General features: G+C 40.4%; 2 protein-coding genes and 1 long non-coding RNA gene across 14 annotated transcripts; 1 reads left to right on the forward strand and 2 right to left on the reverse strand.

Moving 5' to 3' along the window:
• Positions 1 to 63: 63 nt before the first annotated feature.
• On the forward strand, positions 64 to 10,862 carry LOC117424591 (E3 ubiquitin/ISG15 ligase TRIM25-like). Of its 11 annotated transcripts, none has more exons than XM_034041082.3 (13): positions 64 to 472; positions 1,154 to 1,759; positions 2,128 to 2,223; positions 2,725 to 2,958; positions 3,198 to 3,363; positions 3,792 to 3,836; positions 4,411 to 4,485; positions 4,756 to 4,800; positions 4,998 to 5,093; positions 6,226 to 6,294; positions 6,437 to 6,502; positions 7,078 to 7,146; positions 8,062 to 10,862. In XM_034041082.3, the coding sequence occupies exons 2-13, from the start codon at positions 1,169 to 1,171 to the stop codon at positions 8,592 to 8,594; spliced, it is 2,085 nt and encodes a 694-aa protein (XP_033896973.2). In that variant the 5' UTR covers positions 64 to 472; positions 1,154 to 1,168; the 3' UTR covers positions 8,595 to 10,862. The 11 variants fall into 11 exon arrangements, with proteins under 11 accessions (XP_033896973.2, XP_033896974.2, XP_033896975.2 ...); XM_034041083.3 differs by having other exon boundaries at positions 1,159 to 1,759; XM_034041084.3 differs by lacking the exon at positions 6,437 to 6,502.
• Positions 8,589 to 13,473, reverse strand: LOC131698733 (uncharacterized). The gene is made up of 3 exons (XR_009307740.1): positions 13,219 to 13,473; positions 12,438 to 12,490; positions 8,589 to 8,670 (listed from the first exon to the last, which is right to left on the reverse strand). It is a non-coding gene; the product is annotated as an uncharacterized LOC131698733 (long non-coding RNA).
• A 466-nt stretch (positions 13,474 to 13,939) lies between these two features.
• LOC117424563 (meteorin-like protein) lies at positions 13,940 to 19,130 on the reverse strand. Of its 2 annotated transcripts, XM_034041005.3 has the most exons (5): positions 18,826 to 19,130; positions 18,580 to 18,708; positions 17,949 to 18,352; positions 17,174 to 17,233; positions 13,940 to 15,791 (listed from the first exon to the last, which is right to left on the reverse strand). In XM_034041005.3, exons 2-5 carry the CDS (start codon positions 18,684 to 18,686, stop codon positions 15,475 to 15,477), a joined length of 888 nt encoding a protein of 295 aa, XP_033896896.3. In that variant the 5' UTR covers positions 18,687 to 18,708; positions 18,826 to 19,130; the 3' UTR covers positions 13,940 to 15,474. The 2 variants fall into 2 exon arrangements, with proteins under 2 accessions (XP_033896896.3, XP_034784290.2); XM_034928399.2 differs by having other exon boundaries at positions 18,580 to 19,125.
• Positions 19,131 to 20,486: the final 1,356 nt, after the last annotated feature.

Here is a 20,486-nt window from a genome sequence, read left to right on the forward strand (position 1 = left end):
ATATATTAGTTTCTGTGTGCCTCCAAGTAACGTTCAGGTGTGTTTAGTCTTTGCCGTTTTAGCTGGTAACTCCTATAGATAAGAAGTTGTGTAAGCATAATGCATTATTTTATCGCATGGGACATAGAAATTATCATACAGATTGGGGGCGTGTTTAAAGCCTTTAACTGTCTTTCTGGAGCAAAAGCAACACAACTAGAAATTAATCAAACACAGAAGTTTAAGCGAGTTAGGTTGTATTCATTTTCTAACACGTTTATATTTTTAAAGCTCTTAATCTTGGCGCCATTATTTTCGGGTGTGTGGCGTTCTAGGTGCATAACCACGACTACGCTTCCGGTACAATACGGCCATTAGAATGAAGTGAGGTGTACATACAGCAGAACTTCATAACTCCCTGTCAGCCTGGAGGAATTGCATTTCTGCACCGCAGAGGGGAAACGGAGACTATTATCACGCATTGAAAATTGGGGTATGTAAAAACAGCAGTCATTTTGTATTACAAGTTTGGAACATTATGCAAGGTATTTTTTAACACACGGAAGTCAGAATCTGATACGCTGTAGTGTCCAAATAACGTTTAAATAAATAATAATAATAATAATAATAATAATAATATCTGAAAGAACGAACCTACTAACTGGAATTTGTGTTCTTTTTGTGTTTGTTTTTACGAGACGGAAAACGTAAATTAGTTTATAGAATGGTTACAATGATACGCCTTTTCTGTTCTCCGCAGTCCTTGTGCGTTTAAATTAAGTAATGTTTAATGAAAACAGTTCGGAAGAGGCCAGAAATTCAGATAAATTTGTACTGCCACTACTATGCAGGATGTTCAAATTGCGTTTCAGAAATTCAAATAATCTTACTATGAGAGCTGGCTGCCTTATCTGGGTGCTGTACCGTGAACTAGTCTAGATGGAGCTGTATTGGACACATACAACTAATGATGACGCGTAACTTTTAAAATATATAATAAAAACAGACATCATCATAATAATAATAGTAATAACATTCTATTATGAGTTACGGGTGATGGAGTTGTGCTTGTGTGATTAAAACGCACCTATTCAAGGATACAGAGTATCATAAACACGACTGGAGTTAAGTTTCGTTTTCAAAGTTTCACATTTGCTTCGCCATTATTGTTCAGTACAGGGCAGACAAGATGGCGGTCGAACCGTCGTCTTTGAGCAGTCTGGAGGAAGAACTGACCTGTTCCATCTGCTTGAGCATTTTCAACAACCCGGTGACCACGCCGTGCGGACACAACTTCTGCCTGAGCTGCCTAGAGCTCACCTGGAAGGACGACCTCGCGATTGGCTACAGCTGCCCTCAATGCAGGCACCAGTTCTACGCCAAACCCACCCTGCACAAAAACACCGTGCTGGCCACTGTGGTCGCCACCGTCAGCAAGTCTCTGAAAGACAAGAGCCAGGACGAAACGAAGGGAGCGGTTTTGGATTCGACTGTAATCTTCTGCGACACCTGTATGGTCAACAAAGCCTCGAAGACTTGTCTGACCTGCATGGTCTCCTACTGCGACTCCCACCTCAGACCGCACCACGAGAACCCCGTCTTTCAGGGTCACCAGCTGACCGAACCCCTGCCTGACCTGCAGCAGCACATCTGCAAAGAGCATCACAAAACGCTCGAGTTTTACTGCAAGGATCACAACAAGTGCATCTGTGGGGCTTGCCTGCACTCACACTTAACCTGTCGGTTTGCTTCGCTTGATGGCGAGATAGCCGAGAAGGAAGTAAGTTTTTGTAGCTTGCAATGTGCATTATAAAATAGATACATAGATAGGAAACTTAACATGATACAGTTATACACACAGTGACTGAAGGAGATACTTAAGAATATGTTTAAGTTCAATATGGCAAACGTTTTGACAAGATTTTCAGTGTCTTTAAGTATACTTTGAAATGTTAAAAGAAACTTGAAGTGAAAGAATGCCAATACAGTAAATACATGTGTGTATATTTGAAAGAACAGTTAGTGAACTTCACCTTGCAAGCGCTTGGTTTGCCACAGTTTATATCTGAGCAATGTGCAGAAAATACTTTCTCTAGTGCTTACTAGACAAAGGGAATGCTTCCTAACGCACAGGGTTTCTTTCCACAGAAAAAATTGAAAGAAAAAGTGGTTACGCTGAGAGGACAGATTGAGAAAACAAAGAATGTAATTTTTGAGATGAAGGGAGAGCAGTCGTCTCTGAGAGTGAGTACACCGCCACATTTCAGCCTGCACCAACATGAAGTTTAATACGAAGCAAGGAAAAACTGAAAAACTTCAGACAAACGCTTCTGCAAGAGCTTTCATTGATGTACTTGCAAAATGATTATACCTGAAAAGTCAAAATTCAGCCGTAGAATTCACCATAGAACAGATGGAGTGTTTCAGATCTGCGGTCAGTTCTAATTACCATTACAGTAGCATTATTTGCTGTAACTACAATGATATTTTGTTCAGTCACAGTCACAATTATGCTGCAGTAATTGCAATTTAATTACAGTTACACTAAAAAGTAACAAAGGTACGCACGTCAACATGTTTACTCTATTTGTTCTACCAAGCAGTAATCACAGATGCATAGGACAGTATATAACTCATATTTATTTTTGATTAGTAAAAGTGGCTGAAAATACTAGAATAATGTTTGCTGGACCCCTGGATAACGCTTTGCTTCCACACCCGTTTCATTGTGTTATTTCCCGCTAGGATTCAGCGGCGAACAGAAAGGCTGCACTTGAGGCGGAGTACCGCGTGATGAAAGACCTCATCGAAAAGGACGAGAGGGAGGCAATGAACCTGGTGGATACAGAAGAGCAAAGTGCCCAAGCCCGGATCCAGAGCCTCATGCACAAAATTACAAAAAACATTGAGGAGATGAGCAGCTGCAAAGACCAGATTGAAAGCGTGCTGGCTCAGGGGCAGCGAATCACACTTCTGCAGGTAAACTCTGCACCAGCATGCGCGCCGCAATGTGAAATGTATATCTGATCTGAAATATTCTGTAGTTCATTTAATAAAAGTTGTACTTTCTTCCTTAAACAGTAGTCATTTTACCAGACACTAAAATGTATATATTCACAGCCTATTAAAACAGCAGCTTTAGATTTATTTTAAAAAATATGGAAGAAATGACTGCATTTGAATTCATGTAATATATATTTTCCTTTGATCTCTTTCAGTGCACAGTAGAGTTTCCACAATTGCCGACATTTACTCATGCTCCTGGAATCAACATGAATTCAAAGCAACTGAAAATGTACAACTCAAGTGCCACGTCTCTCAAGAAATACCTCACAGACGTATTGAGCCTGCCAGTGGAGGAGAGAGTCCAAATGCTGAATGCAGGTTTGTATAACACAAATATTAACGTGTGTGTACCTGACTTCACCAGATCTCACCTTTAGAGCACATAAATAAATCTGCAAATCTACATGCCCTAAAGTTTCATTGACGTGGCTACTATGATGAGCATGTTGTTTTATTATAAACTCTGAGTATATAAATCGGCATGGTAGATATTCCTCGTTCTGGGATTTTTATTCCCCCCCATCATTTTGTTACTAAATTCCTTTCACCTTAGGACCTGATTATTAAACTTGTCTCAATAACATTTCTACAACGCAAGCCTGAGTCTTAAAAGGGGGTCTAATTTGTTTATTTTCGTAGTAGACTTCTTACCTGGTTTACATGCTTATGTTATGCAACACCTAGAAATTGTATGGAAGACAAATGAGTCTCATTATTATTTTTCTGTGTCTTAAAATAAATTCCAGCACCAGTCAAAACGGTGGAAAAGGGAAAAGAAAAATCTGACAGCAGTAAGTCATGTTTTATTTACTGCATGCCTGCAAATCCATCTGCAAAATAATTTCAGACAGCTTTTATTGTAAAGATGAGTGGCCTGTTTTATGAAGCAAAAGTAAAACAGTTGGAGGCATACAGTATTAAAGCTGTATTTTGCTTTTGTTATTGGTAGTGGTACTGGTTATAGTGTAGCAAAGTGTAGTACAAGCATGACAAACAATAGAGTAGGCATCAAAAAGTAGTAAACTTTGAGAAGCACCATATTGGTTACAAAATATCGACAAAGATAATTATATCATTGGTAAGATTAACAAAAATCACGTGACAGACTTCGTCATAGAAACGCTTTACCAAAGAAAAGCGTCTTTGTATCAGACTTAAATTGCAATTTGTATAAAAATCATCAGTTAGACCCCAAAGGAAATCTGAAAGGTCTAAAGTTAAGAGTCTGTGATAAAAGTGGAAAGAAGATGAGCCAGTTGCTGTGTTCACAGTGCAGCGTGACGGTCAGACAGGTGAACACAAACAGTGCATAACAGTACACATTTCGGAGGAAAGACCCTCAATGCTGCTTCTCTTCGTGTTTAGGCATAGATCAGACTTCTGTTGTAGCTGGGGACAACACCCCCACAAAGAAGCCAAGGGAGAGGAGCAAGAACCGCAGTAAGTCACGTCTCAAACGCTCTGGGTTTTCAGTGCAAACAGTCCTGGAAGTTTAGAAGCAAGCACAACGCTGTGACGCAACGCTAACTTGAAGCAACCGTGTAGTTTTAAATTGCTTGCATTTTGTACTTTTTTAGTTTTCTTCTCCTGTTTTTGAAGAGAGAGAAGCACCTTTAATTTAGACGCCTTTAAGGCTTGCGCTGGGGAAGTATGACATGATGCAGCAGGTATAAAAGTACCTTCTAGCTGATTTAACTTTTACTGTTCCAGGTAAATCTCCCAAACCACCAAAGCTCAAGGATCTGCCTAAAAATAGTAAGTCTGTATTACTGTCGCAGTTTATGCAACTTTTGTAACGAGAGAGCTTGTACAAGCCCAGTTAAAAAATTTAAAATCAGCTTTAGACAGTGAAACTGCTGGATCAAGACTACAGATAATCCTTATTTAAAAATGCAAACAGTGGTACAGTTAACTCCAAACTTCTTTTTTCTCCCCCACTCCCCCCCCCTCAGAAAATCCTCAACCACTGCCTGTTGTTTCTGTACCTGTTCCACTGTTTAGTGGAAATAGCCTTCTGGGAGCATTTTACTATGGACACACATCTCAAAGTAACGAATGAACGTTTAAAAACATAGCAAAACAATTTTAAAACAAAACTAATGTGCTTAGTTAATCACCAATGTGTCAATAGAAGACATCTTGATTGAGAACTCGCTCTAGAGCAGGGGTAGGCAAAGTTGTTCTTCCCACACCTGGTCTTTGTTCCAACCCTGTTCTGAATTGTTTAATTGAGTCAATTAAAACCTGCATTTATCTGTTAAACATGGAGTGGCGTGGCCCTCCAGGACCATGGTCACACACCCCTGCTCTAGAGAGACAATGTGACCGCTTGCTGATTGCAAGCACACAACTCTTTTATTGAATTTCTAAGTCATTCATCTCTGATCAGGGTGATATGCAAACTTCTGTGTCAGCCACACCTTGTCTAAAACAAACATACCCTTAACCCTTAGCGGTCCATTTATTCAGCGTGTCTCAGGCGCATCAGGTCCAATTTATTTCCACACACGCAGTTTGTTTTAGACGTGTTTAATTTTTTTTTTTTCCCCCCCACAGTAAAAATTTTTTAAAAGGCACTGCATATCAACAGGACACTCAGTACTGCAGCTCCAGCCCCGCCCCACCTCTTGTTCGCTGTATTTTTCACATACCTCTTCATAATAGTGCATACTGATAAATCATCTCCTGATCACTCGTTTTATCACCAAACTCCTCAATAATGCGATCCAAGTCATTATTTTATTACTATAACATCTAAAAAAAGCTCTGCAAATGTCTGTGATATTCTTTGAGCGCTGGATGCAAAGCAGCTATCTTGTTTGTTTATGTCCGTGTTATCTATGTGGTGCCGGGGCTATCTGTATTCATGAGAGATGCCCCCTTTTGTTTCTCGGCTACTCTCAGCTCCTATCCGTCTCACTCGGCCATTGAGTGGTTTTCTTGGCTTTTTCCGGAGAAAAAACGACTAGAGACCTGTTTTCTGCGTCTTTTTGATGATGTCGGACAGGGTCCGACATTGGACCGGAAAAGGAAAATTGCAATGTCAGACCAGGTCCGACATAGGACCGCAAAGGGTTAACGAGGCTAAAAATCTGTGATAAAAACAGAATTGAAACTAAACAGGGGTAGGAAATTACACACTGTTAACCAAACTCCTTTTTAAATTGTTTTTATTTCCAGATTATATGTCAAAGTTCGTCAAACCAATCAATCCTACAGAAGTGAAAAATAGGCACGATCTTCAGCAAAGTGAGTGAACTAATGATGTCCCATCGGTCCACAATGGCTTTAGATAGTGAAGCTGCTAGATCAAGACTACAGATAATTCTTACTAAAAATACAAACAGTGGTACAATTAACTCCAACCTTTTTTTTTCTCCCCCCCCCTCAGAAAATCCACAGCCACTGCCTGTTTCTGTACCTGTTCCACTGTTTAGTGGAAATAGCCTTCTGGGAGGTAGTGTCAGCTGCTCTCTGCTGTTTTTACCATTCGTATCTGATCTAATTTCATTAACTTAATTCACCTTTAGTTCAATGCAATTGTGGAAGCTGATGATTGGGTGGGTTGAGCGAATAAAACAACAGGGAGCATATTACTATCGACACACATCTCAAAGTAACGCATGAACGTTTAAAAATGTGCTTAGTAAATAACCAATGTGTCAGTAGAAGACAGCTTGATTGAGAACTCGCTCTAGAGCAGGGGTAGGCAAAGTTGTCCTTCCCACACCTGGTCTTTGTTCCAACCCTGTTCTGAATTGTTTAATTGAGTCAATTAAAACCTGCATCCAGGCCCTGACGTAGTTCGTTATCTGTTTTTTATCTGTTAAACATGGAGTGGCGTGGCCCTCCAGGACCATGGTCACACACCCCTGCTCTAGAGAGACAATGCGACCGCTTGCTGATTGCAAGCACACAACTTTCTTATTGAATTTCTAAGTCATTCATCTCTAATCAGGGTGATATGCAAACTTCTGTTTTCAGCCACGCTAAACAAACAAACTCCTTTTAATTATTTTTTTTTATTTACAGATTTTGTGTCAAAGATCGACAAACCATTCAATCCTACAGAAGTGAAAAATAGACAGGATCTTCTGCAATGTGAGTTTGAACTGATGATGTCCCGTCAGTCCACAATGGTCTTGTACAGAGAATGTATTAAGAAAGAACAGGGAGGTCACAGTAATAATGTATAGGGGCGGGATGTGATGTGGTTTGTGGGAAGGTGTGTAGCAGGAGTGGGAAATTCTGGTCCTGGAGGGCCGCTGTCCCTCCCAGTTTTTGTTTCACCTGTACCCTAAATTACTTAATTGGACCAATTTAGTGCTTATTAGAAGCTTAATTGGTCAGTGGGAACAAACACCAGGAGGGACAGAGGCCCTGCAGGACCGGAATTGCCCACCCCTGGTGCATAGGATTGCCTTAGGATGCAGTATGTCTTTGATTTAAGTAAATAGCAGACACTTCAACAGTATGTAGGTGGTGGCAGTGGTAATGCTTTTTTCATGCAAAGTCAATTACACAATATAAATAGTGCAATAAAGTGATCATAAATACAGTGTTCACTCCAAAGGGAGCGAGTGAAATGGTGTGGCAACGAGTGTGTTGGGGAAGGAAAGCTGTGGGCTTATTGACAAACTGAAAGGGGTGTGTCGGACATCCTTAATGACTCGCACTAGACAGAGTTGGCACGGTTCCGCATTTTATTCAGTACTGATCAGGGTTTTTCAATTCCAATTCCTTTTTTAAATCAATTCCCAAGTCCTTCGAAGGAATTGGAATTGTTATTTTACAGACACAATCATTGTTGTGATTGTTCAACTGCTTTCACTTGAAGCCAATTTAATTGACTAACCGTGACTTCAATTTAAGGAACTTGTTGGCACTGTTAATAAAATACTGCCAATTGCAATTTTGATCAGTTGGAATTCATTGAAAGGGAATTGGAAATGGGAACAGATTTTAAAAAAGGAAATTGACCCCAACCCTGGTACCGATTCTTTGTTTCTGTTTTAGATGCTTTTGTCCTTACACTGGATGCCAGAACCGCACACAAAAGAATCGTCATCTCAGACAATTTCACCAAAGCATCAGTCTCCGATGAGCTGATGACGTACCCGGACAGCCCAGCGAGATTCACAGTCTGCTCCCAGGTTCTGTGCTCCAAAGGATTCTCCAGGGGGCGCCACTACTGGGAGGTGAAGATGACCAGCAGCAACTTCTGCGCCATCGGCGTGGCCTCCGGCAGCATCGAGCGCAAGGGGCCGACCAGCAAGCTGGGGAGGAACAAGGAGTCGTGGTGCATCGAGTGGTTCAACGTGAAGCTGTCCGCCTGGCACGACCAGCGTGAGACAGTCCTGGAGAACCCCAGCTCCAGCAGAGTCGGGGTGCTCCTGGATTGCGACGGGGGCTCCCTCACCTTCTACAGCATCTCAGACAGAGTGTACCCCATTCACACCTTCTCATGCCACTTTCCAGAGGCCGTCTATCCGGCCTTCTGGCTCTTCTCCAGCGGCACCGCAGTGTCTCTGTGCAAGCCGACTGCCTAACACACGTTCATACTGCCAGGGCGCTGCACATGCACGCAGCTCGGCATCTTAAACAGCTTAATCCAAATGCATTTCTCTTTGAAAAAACAAGAAAAAAAAAAATCAGAACACAAGCTGAATTTATGTAGTTTGATACAGTAAGTTATGACAATATAGTAGGGCTGCAACGAAGGGTACATTTTGAACTTCGAAGGTTCTGAACACTTGACCGAAGGAAGGTTCGAACCTTCGATGGTACTAATTTGCATAATTTACTGGTGACATCATCATAGCCACTTGCTTGTATTGGATTGAAAATCCTATTACTTTACATGTAATCCATATAAATGGAATAAAACATTCACATGTAGTTTTTATAATTTAAATAAAAATACACATTGTTTATTTACACGTAATTGATACTGCTTGCGAGTAAGCTTGCATTGCAGCAGCACTAACTGCAGCGGACCGAGGCAAAACTAACTTAATTTAACAGTCACTGTTCCAAACAGTCACAGTCACATTTTACTACTACGAGTACTACTACTAATCATAATAATAATAAAACTTACGCTTGTCAAGTGACCTCAGAGATTGGTTGTGCCTCGATGATACATCAACAGCCGCTTGCACAGTTTGCATTCAACTTTTTTTTTGGTCGTCTGGGCATTTAACAAAAAAATCCCAAACAGCAGAGGGGTTTTGAGACATTTCTTTCAATACAGCTTACGCTGTACATCGCTTTGCTGTCGAGATGGCGAATGAAGAAATTTAAGGATTGCCTCTGGATAACACGAGTTGGAGGGGGGAGGGGCAGACGGTGCTCAGATTTTTAAATTGAAATTATTAGTGTTAGCATATATTTTGTATGTTTCAAACATATTCTACCATAGCACTTCAACTGTTATAGGTACCCCCCCTCTTCAAATTCCTGGCTAGCGAATGAACCTTCGAACACAGCCCGACAATATAGTTGGAGAAAATTAAAACTGGTAGATAAAATGTTCCAAATGAGGACAATGACAATGGGTTCACCTGCGTTTATCAAAGTCATACATATTAAAATAATTGTTGATATGCATGCATGTTTTGAGAACAAAAGATAAACCCTAACTGGATGCAAACCAAAAAAAATAAAGATAACTTGCAAGTTCGCTTGAGTCGGGAGTGGGTCTGGTGATTCTGTTTGAATCAGTGTAGATAGTGCAGAGTTTTCTTGGTTTGTGATCCCTTATACAAGTTTGGAAAGGCTTGGTTGTAGAGTTGCCCTGGAAGTTCACTGCGCAGTGTGTCGGACGTTCATTTAGATTGTTTAGGCAGAGGCCACAGGACGTGCGCGGGATCTATTGCTTATAAACGTGGGGTAGCTTCAGGGTGGTAGACAGTTTAAGACAGTGGCAGCCCTGTGTGAGGGTAAGGAATACAAAAGCAGTCTTAAAAATGATCATGGCAAGTGACAGCAAAATAGCCATACACAGTATATTTGTATTTACTTATTATTTTTTTTAATCATGCCATATGTTGTGTGCGAGATGTGTGTTGTGATTGAAATAGGATTGTATCACTGCATTGATGTACTATAGACCTGGATTATAAGTGACAGGTTGGAAAGCAGATCTATTGTTCTTTTGTGTTTTATTTTGATATTAGTAGCTTAAGACAGTAAGCTTATGCAGAAGTACCTGTCAGTGGCACCTGATCTTCACTGGAAGGTCATGGTCAAAGATCTGAAGGGACACCTTGGTCCCAAATAAGTTGTATTCTATTATTTAAAATGAAGTCGATCTGTTGTATGTGCATTAACACAAGTATATATATTTCTAAATTGTGTTCACCCTTTGCTTTAGATAATTCTACAATTCTTCATATGCTATTAAAACACTCACCTTGTGCTGAATTTTAAAATACTAAAAGAAAGTTAATAAATTAATTAACAGACATTTTGACTAAGTCTTTTTCAATGTCTTCCATCGAAGACTTCTAGTCGAAACATTTCTCATTGATTTTGTTCAATTTCTTTTAGTATTTCTATATACCAGTACAAAACGGCATTTACAGTAGGTATTCCTTTTTGATTCTCAGTCAACGAAACGTAACTTTAACAGCTCAGTCCAGACCAATCCCTCCGATTTCAGAGAAGGCTTACCGTATTTAAATAAAACACTGATCTGCGAGTAACTGAATGCATTGCATTAGATTATCAGTGAAAGTATGCAAGGTGCAAAGGTTAAAAGAAATAAGATATGTCATTCAGTGTTTAATCAGCTCAATAAAAATCTGTTAAAGGCATTATTGTCATGGACTTGTTTGTACCTCATGGTTGTGGTTTACTTGGTCCTGTGTTCCCATGCACAGAGCAGATCTGTTTTTTGAAAGGTTGCAGAGTGTAATGGAAACTCATTTGTCAGACAGAATGCCAGAGCAAAGCCAAACTTCAAAAGAACCCAAGAAAAAACTGACTGGTATTCAAATCCAGTATTTAAGAAGAAAACAAACACACACACACACACGTATGTTGCTGCTCTTGTTTGATAACTAAAATTGAGACGTGTTTTTTTTTTCACTCAAATAATTTACCTTGCATCAGAGTCGAGTTTCTATACAAGACTTCAGCATGAGACATCAGTGTCTCCTGTGTGAAAAACGAAGCACACACACACACACAGACACACAGACAGACCCCTCTCTTTGTACCTCAGTGCATATCCTCCAGTGAACTCGTCTTTAATGATTCATGAGCTCACTTGTCTATGACAGGGTGACTGCTACTGCCACAATAATCATTATGTCGAGGAGAAGCTTGTCATGGACTGCTCATTGTGTGGCAGCTATTCAATCCAAAGTCATTTACACTTTCATTGGCAGCTATTTAGTCCCAATAAAAAGTTCAAGACATCAATTTGTGAATCGCGCTCAGCCAAGTAGAAGCGTGTTCTTTTGAAAGTCAGTTGATTGTGCTGCATTGGAGGCTCCTGTGTTCTTGTGGCGTACATGGGCGCGGGGTGAACCCAGGCACATCTGTCAGCACTGCGTTTCCCAGGCCATGGTAAGGTGCTGCAGCGTCCCGGGATAATGGGTTTATTCAACCTCTTTATTGCACTTTCTATGATAGACACATTCGTATGTCATTTTACGGTGCAGCAATTCTATTTGCATAAAATATCGACCATTATGTGAGCCGCCCCATTGGGGGAAAAAAAAATAAGACACAAATGCATGGGTAGCTTTGCTAGCTGGCAGCTTTTTATAAACTTTAGTCCACTGTGCTAATAAAAATATATAGATACCCCCCTTTTTTATAGTGATTTAGACTGAGCAAACATTAATACAAGTTAGCAGAAGAACATAACAGTGCTTAAGGAAAGTCAAGCTTAATTGTTAATGATAAATTGTGCAAGGTCCTGTAATACAACATAATGCCTCAGTTTAAATGCATTTCAGTTCTCAACACCAAAAACATTTCTGTATAGATGTATAATGATAATCTCATTATTTTTGCATGGCAAACACTTTTGCAACTCTTGGCTTTCATCTTTAACACCACTTGCACATTCCAAAAGCACACACTGTTTTATATGTGTTCTTGTTTGGGTGGGTGTTTGTTTCTTAAAACAGCTTGTAGGGTAGATCTGAAAATGTGTACATGTCTTCATAATGGCAGGGAATAAAACACTGAACACTTTTATTAACAGATCCATAAGCATTTGTGACACACATTGAGGGGGAAAGAAACACCCCTCTCGTTAATCCTATTTTTATTTTTAAATCCCTGCATTCTCATCATCTTGCAAATACGCAGTGAAAACTGCTTAATAGAATCACTGTTTGTTAGAATGTGATCTTAATGAAAGCATACAAACTTACCAATCACAAAATACCTCCAACTTCAGATTTAAACCAGTCCACTTAATGACTACCTGAAAATTATCAAATGATAACCAAGCTAGTAACAGTTAATAAACCAAAAACACAGTACCCAATAAAATTAAGCTTTAGGCATTTGTAGAGTCTTAATTCTGTCAAATGTTTTAAGAAGTTAAGTCTTTTGCAGCAGCCTTCTCCTCCAGTGAGTGTTTTAAACAGTTCACTGACTTTAAACAATCTCTGCCCTGTCTGTCTCACCACTGTTAAGACATCACCAGACAAGACAGCAGCATCGTACTGGAACGATCCCTCTCGGAGAGTCTCTAACAGCTAGTTCCTCGTTCCATTTTATTTTTAGTCTCCCAAAACCCGAGTTCCAAGCTACACTCTGTAACTGAATGAACCAGTGATCCCTCCAGAGCAGGAGGGTTCACAGACAAGCATTTCAGAATCAAACTTATTAGCTGCAAATGAAACCACACCAAAATGTCTTTCTCTTATTACGTGCCTCAGAAGCAACATTAACCTGTTTAAGTTTAAAAATCAATCAAAAATAAAGAAAAACAAAAATAAACTACAAAACATAATCCCAACCAACACATAAATCCATCCAAAAGTATAGAGGTGAAAGGAGTCTGTTATCAATTGAATGTAACTTGCGTAGTTGATGTGTTTACATGTATTAGAGACCCGAGCTCCCTATACTTTACATATCCTCTTGAGAATGGCCTGCACATCCCAAAGTGAATCCAGCTCTGTAGAATAAAAAGAAGAGTCTTACCAAGTGCAGTCCAGCTCCTTCACTTGAACAGAAACCCTCTTCTTCAGTAAAGTACACAGTCCTCATACAGTGTTGAGTCCAAACAGTCGTGTATTTAACAGGTTAACTGAACCATTGCGAGCTCTAGTTCATTCAGAAAAGTGTGGTCTAAACAGTTCCCTCAAACTCAAAAACTTGCTCCCCCCAAGATTGTCTTTGTTCTCCAAACCAATTCTCTTAATTGCCCCACTTGCCCACCTGCAGCACTTAACACCTTGTTACTTTTCTTAATTGGGAGAATAAGCAAGCAGAGGTCACCCCCCCCCCCTTATTTAGTATTTGCTTGATTTGACTTAAACTTTTGATTTGAATACAAACTAGCCACAGAACAGTCATGCATCATGATTCATTCTAAAAGGTTTATTGAAGGTCTGTTTTACACTTATCTTTCTGCAGACTGCTAGCAACACTTTGTTTAGTCATCCCAGTTATAAGGATACAAGGGGTTTATACTAAGACACACAGATGGACACGACCCTGCTAATGGGTTATCTAGAAGGGCAGATGTTACAACCACTAGAATTTTTACTGGCATTGAGACAGCTGATTTCACTGCTGCCAGTTGCTGCACTAAACACATTGTCAGTGTTACTACCCATTCAAGTATATCAAATACAAATATGAATCTGTATTCATAAAGGATGTTACTGCAGGTTCTAGCCACTCCTCATATAGAAACTGATCTCATCTCCAAAATGAAATGTCTTTATTTAAAAAGAAAATGTCACATTGAATGATTTAACATGTTTTCTATCTGATCCCAAAGTTAGTATTTTTTTCTTTTTTCTGCACGTTCAGTACAAGGTTTACCGAACACTAACTCCACTCTCCAGAGCGAGGCTCTGCCACGCCCCAGTGAGGAGGAGTGGCACAGGTACAGAACGACAGGTGAAACAGAAAGGGATCTGACCAGTGGATTTCACAATGCAGCGCACACAGGAATGTTCCCTTTCTTAAGGTGAAGGGACAGCTTTGGATTCCATCTATTAACTGTTTTTACAGTTGTTGTTTAAGAATAATACCCAGTGCAATGCATTATTACAATACGCAAAACTATTTAAAAAGGGCACAATGACTTTGAACATTGCTAAATTTCAGAACAATACATGGCAATAAATATTAAGAGAATAACACAGCTCCAGAATTGTTGTTAGTGCTGTTCTACCAGTACAGAGAAAAAAAAAATACAAATCACAGCTTAACATCATCTACGGCTCAAGTTTTAACATTTGTTCATAGTGCAACATTTTACAAAAAATCTGTTCCTATTTAATATGCTGTTTTTTGTGTTGCTGGAACATTTGACACTTAACAGATAATAAAGCGCACTGGTGTACCTGGCTTAGAAATGGCAAGTTACTCACAATCTAAATGAATTACACAGCGCTCCTTTTTCACGTTGCTCGATTCTGAAGCCTTCCTTTATCAAGCAATGTGAAACCAGGGTATCGAAGACCCCTTCATCCCTGCAGAAGACCATTTCAGGTTACCATTTAAAAAACAATCCTGCCTCACTTTCAACAATGCTAAATCATTCATCGGATAAACCCTGTGTGCGAAAATTAATATAAAATCATATATAAACACAACGTACATACACAGATAACGCGTATATCTGAGTATAGCCTTTAAAAGCAAGGTCGTAGATCATGAGGCAGTATTATTTAAGCATCAGAACGTGGTAAACACAAAGAACTGCAATGTACCAATCATTTATCAAGCAAGTTGACAGCATTGTAATAATATACAGACACATGTGTGGGTGCACAGTGCATCCCTCCTACAGACAGAACTGCAGTGGTAGTATAGTGGTATGCCACATTGTCATAAAACAAATGCAATTACAAAACCCTCTGTTTAACTGAAATATTGCACAGAATCAGGGATGGAAATAAGACCCCTTTTGCACTGCAGTTTCACCCATTCCAGGTTTTACTACAAGCTCCGTTAGCCACAGTGTATAGTTACCAAGCTCAGGTGTGTCTTATTAAACTCATAGCGAAACCGCTATGCAGTGGGAGTCTTATTTCCATTCCTGCAGAATGCATTTTTCATACAACCCCAGTGCTTTAACTTTGATCATTTCTACACTTTTTTTTCAATGCTAATCTTTAAAAAACAGTAAGTAAAAAAGGAAAGTGCAGTCCTGCTGAGGGCATTTTAAAAGAAGTCCTGTCCTGTGTGGATCTGGTGCAGGTGTCCCCTGCACGGTTCGGCTCAGTCCAGTGGAAACTCACATGGATTGGCCCTGGTCTCTCTAGCTGCTCTGTACACGCTCACAAAGTCCTTGTACCTGGGGGCACAGCCGAGCCACGCTTCCCCGAAGTGCTCAGTGCCAGTGAAGAGGAAGTCACCCTCCCCCTGCTTCGCCTGGCACCGCAGCGGAGTCCTGATCCGCCCCCCCCAGCGCCCGCTGCCCTGGTCCTGCTGGAACGCAGTGTTCTTCTGCCTGTAGAGCCGTGCCCCTCCCACCTCCACCTGGGACACCTGCTGATCCAGCTCGTGAGACACAGCCCTGATGAACCCCCTCACAACTGCAAGAGAGGAGGCGTGGAAAAGGGAAGTAAGAAACCTGGAAATGAACTGACGGCAGACTTTCAAATAGTTTCAGCACAGAACAGTCAGCCAGCAGTACTGTTACAGACTTCACTGCCAACAAAGGTATTATGTACTGCCTTTCCCTAAGGTTAACCCTTTATTGTGACCATACAGGAACGGAGCAGTAGTGTTATTTAATGGGCTCAGTCGATGTTTCTAATGTTAAAGAGTTTCCTTTGTGATTGAACCTTTGGTAAGACATAATACTGGGAGGACCTCAGCATGTAGAAAAACCATGCCCTCTTTTTCACCTAGTTTCAAATCAAAATCATAAAACATAAATTACACTGATATGACAAGCACTGCAACTGTTGTATCGAGTATGCTGCTCTTAAATTGAAGTTATTTGACATGAACTGAGAAATGAAAGCCTTACTATTATAAGGGGGTTGCAATGTTGGGCTAGGGAGGGTCAGAGCAATCCAGCTTATTATTATTAACTGTGTTCCTTTGCTCTCAGTCTTGTTCAGAACTTTGCGACTGGAAAGCAAGTTCTTTTAACTCGACCATTATCACATTATACCAGTATTCAACATAAAAAAAGGAAGGAATCCCAAATTGAAAAGAAGTCAGTAAACTTCCTCAGGAGTAATTCAATTTCTCTGCAGAAGAACAGCCCGTTTAGCAGAACAGATGTCTGTGTGCTGATGGCTTTTCCTGCCTCGTTCTTTGTGCTTGGGTCTTCAGTTTTTTGTCTATTGACGAGCTCTAATGCACTTGTTCTTGTTGCTGAAAGTGGGTCGGGTGCTGGATGCTGGATGCTGGAAGCAGGAGCCCTCTTGCTGGGGGACCCCCTTCGTGCACGGGCTCATAAAGCCCCCCATTCACTCCCCAGTGTCATTTACACTTTCATTAGCCAGCTATTTTCTCTAATCAAAAAGTCAATGATAGCGATTTGTGAGCTCAGGGCAGAGAAGTCAGGCCATAAATAGAGTCAGTTCAAAGCCCTGTTCCTTGAGCTCTGTGGGTGTTTTCAGCCTCAATGCCCCCCCATTGTGCAGCCCAGGCCCCCACATCTGTTAGTCCCTGGTCGGACAGGCTGTGTGGAGGGGAGAGCAGCCGTCTGGGAACTGATGGCTCTATTCACAGCACAATGGCCTTTATTGCATTAATTAGCTTTTTAAGACGCGGGCGAAAAAAAAGAAGAAAAAAAAGTGTATTTGCTCTACTGATGTCAAAGGTTAACATGTCATAAATGTGTTAAAGTGAAACACGAGCACACAGGATTTTTAAGTAATTGTGGAAACGCTGTTTCATACCAGATTGCATACTTGTAACATATTCATCTAACGTGATGGTGAGACTGTCACTAGCTTACCGAAGTCACTGCTGCAGATAGCCATGAGAAGCTCTGTGTTGTTACAGGGCCGACAGACAGCTGTAGGGAGAAATAAGGAAAGAGTTAGGTTTAGGCTCGACTATTGATATTTACTGTTGAAAACTTGATAGAGTTCACTGATACACAGGAGAATATAAAAAGCAATACCGAAAGGGCAAAGCACTGGATTGAAATCACCGAGTAGAACGAAAGATTAATCCTGCCCTTGAAGTTACAAACAAGAATGTGTTTTAGTGTAACTCAGCATCATAAAATACAAGAACTAAGAGTGAATTTGCTTTCTTATTTTGATTACAGCTGTTGGGGGCTGTGTTTTTAGAACAGTATAGTTTTGTGTTCGGCACACATACAGCGCTTTGAGGCAACACAAAAAGTGACAAGATGAAAACGTGTTGTTGCATTTCCAAGGAGATGTCTGCAGAGAGGAATTGAGGCCAAAGTAGCTAAATGTGTTTTAGATTATTTTTTTCCCCCCAGTTAGCTGTAATTTATGAAGACTGTTGTATTTAAAAAAAAAAAAAAAAGAAAAAAGAAAAAAGTGATTTCATTTTGATATTGTCATGTCTGTCTTGTATTTTGAATCAATGAAATCACCCTCCGAAACATCACATTCCGAGTCAGATATTTGGCCACATTTTTGGGGGGCAACGCGAATGGACAAACGAATGTAATAACACAGAAACTGTAGACCTGGAAGTCGCCTATCAGTCACAGAACCACAGACAGCATCTGGCATGCATTGCTCCCTCCTCACCTTCTATCTCAGCCACTCTGTGGAAGTCGGGCGTCCAGCTGTGGTTGCTCAGAAGCTCGTACTGAAAGCCCACGGTGCGGCGGCTGATGTCTTGCTGGGGGCTAGCCTGCAGGAAGACGGCGGCGTGCTGGGGGCTGTCCGCCCTGAAACAGTACACCCGCTCCCGCCGGCCCGCCTGCTCGTTCACCAGAAGGTCCAGCTCCCCGGCGCGCTCCACGTAGATGTTTGCGCCGCTGAAGCTGCGGAAAGGCTTGATGCAGACCGTGGTGTGCCGCGCACTGGACAGGTTGGGTTCCAGGATGACTCGCAGTGCCTGGGTCGGGTACATCCACTCCACAGAACCCTCCGTGCACCTCAGACGGACCTGCTGGACCGTCCCGGAATGGGCTTCACGGCTAAGCCCGCTATGTTGCAAACAGAAACAAACAAACGACTTTTGGGCATAGGTGCAGAAAGACGGACCAAGAAGAAGGGTCTGCTTAAGTTCCAAACAGAACGTTTCTAGAATTTCACATCAGAAAGCACACTTTGCGTTAATAATAATAATAATAATAATAATAATAATAATAATAATAATAATAATACCGCCACAGCAATGTAATTATGCATGCAACGTGTTGTGTTTTCGTACCTTCCTCTCCAGTTGCAGTGGTCAGCTGTGCATTGTGTTAGCAAGCTCTCCAGCAGTGCTATCACACACAACACAAAGTTTAGCCACTGTGTTGTTCGGGGTTTCATAGGAACAGCTGCCACAGAAAAACTACGCAAATCAGCAATTAAGGAAAACGCATTAATGAACTTCTCTAGCTTAACGGTAGTGATTTCTATACCGCTGATAAATGCACGTTAGCTATTGTATAGTAAACTAAATACATACAACGCGTTGGGCTCCAGTCAAATTGCAAGAAGCTCACAGATACACTCGCTGCCGGTTACGTTGCACGAGTATCTCAGAGTCGGTGGCGGTGAAGCCTCTATGAAAGAGACGTCTGCAAAACCTGGTCTGGATCATTGAAAACACCAATCCGGATCCATCACCAATAACCACAGCCGGTTAGACATGGATGTGTAAGGAAGTACAATGTTCCATCGCATTACATAGTGAGGGCTGAGATTACCGGGGTAATGCTGACCAGTCTGTTTGGTATTTTTGCTCAAAAGAGCCAACTTACCAACGTTTCAGTATGTTTCCATACCTCTGTCAAGGGAAAGTGTGTTTGAAAACAAACCGTGGAGGTACTGATAGGCTTTGGTTGTCGTGGCAACTACACTCATTTACTTCTATTTAGATCTGTTAATGTGATTGTGACGTCATTCACCACATACTGTAGGTGATGATGTAATGATCGACTATTCCTTTCTATTTAAACCTTCAGGCATCCTGGTACTGAGTTTATTTATCCATTTATTTTCTTTTAGTCTTCTGTATTGTACGCTGTCTAATTGAACTTTTTCTAAAACTCCTAATTTTAGGTCATTCCTGTTCTGCTTGTTCTTTGTAAAGTGCTGAAACACTGGTTCATTTACTTGTGTATTTCTTATGTTTGATAGGTGATTCTGTATGCGTTTGTATAATGTTGTACCTGTCTCTCCTACATATTGAATTTTATTACATTTTTGGCAAAATATGCCATAAACAAGGTTGCTAGTTTTGCATGAGGGATTTTGTAAGATTGAGTATGTTTTTTCTCTATTCCTGATTTCAGTTTTATCTGCAGGAATGTATTTGCATACCTTACATGTGCTCTTACAGGTTTGAATGTCCTGTAATGGGTCTACAATCCGTTTATGTCTGCTATGTACCAAAACATCAGCTAAACTTGCATCCCTTCTAAAAGCCACAATCGACGCTTTTGGAAATATATTTTCCATTTTCTCGGAATTATGAAGTATGCGTAAATGCTTCCAAACTATTTATGTTTGAAATGTTGGGTAATAATTTAGAATATGTAATTATTAATGGTACTCTTTTAACCTCCTTTTCCTTTTATTATACTCAAGTAGTTTTGTTGAGTTTGTCACCTTTTCTCAATTCTTTCTCAATAATCACCATAGATCTAACAAAATATTAGGATGGATATTATTTTCTAATTCATGAAATTGGAAAAGAGATTCCTCTCCATGTGTCCATATTCTGAAAATGTCATCCACGTATCTTCTGTATTCTAAAGGTTTCTTGTATACTTTACCCAACAACACATCCTCCCATTTACCCATATATGTGCTTGCAAAATGCACACCTAACTTTGAGCCTTTTGCTGTGCCATCATTCTGCATGAAACATTTATTTCCAAATGTAAAATAACTATTTCCTAAAACTATCCTGATCATATTTTATATCTCTTCTGTCGGTATTATGTTCTTATCTTTTCTGTTATCCAGTGCTTTTTAACATGCCTCTAAAGTTTCATGTCTGGGGGCACTGGGGTACAGGGATTTTACATCCATGCAAAATAAAACAGTATTCTCTAGAAGTTTATTTTTTAATATGTTAATCCTATTCAGAAAATAATAGAAAATAATATCTATATATATAGT

This window comes from Acipenser ruthenus, chromosome 19 (assembly GCF_902713425.1).
Source record: "Acipenser ruthenus chromosome 19, fAciRut3.2 maternal haplotype, whole genome shotgun sequence".
NCBI classification, from domain to species: Eukaryota; Metazoa; Chordata; class Actinopteri; order Acipenseriformes; family Acipenseridae; genus Acipenser; species Acipenser ruthenus.

Excerpts from the sequence above, each read along its gene's own strand:
- LOC117424591 (XM_034041082.3), top strand. The coding sequence starts at position 1,169 with ATGGCGGTCGAACCGTCGTCTTTGAGCAGTCTGGAGGAAGAACTGACC. Across the intron at positions 2,224-2,724 it reads GAGAGCAGTCGTCTCTGAGA|GATTCAGCGGCGAACAGAAA; the intron begins GTGAGTACACCG and ends ATTTCCCGCTAG. Across the intron at positions 4,801-4,997 it reads CAAGGATCTGCCTAAAAATA|AAAATCCTCAACCACTGCCT; the intron begins GTAAGTCTGTAT and ends CCCCCCCCTCAG.
- LOC117424563 (XM_034041005.3), bottom strand. The coding sequence starts at position 18,686 with ATGAAACCCCGAACAACACAGTGGCTAAACTTTGTGTTGTGTGTGATA. Across the intron at positions 18,353-18,579 it reads CACTGCAACTGGAGAGGAAG|CGGGCTTAGCCGTGAAGCCC; the intron begins GTACGAAAACAC and ends TTTGCAACATAG. Across the intron at positions 15,792-17,173 it reads TATCTGCAGCAGTGACTTCG|TTGTGAGGGGGTTCATCAGG; the intron begins GTAAGCTAGTGA and ends CCTCTCTTGCAG.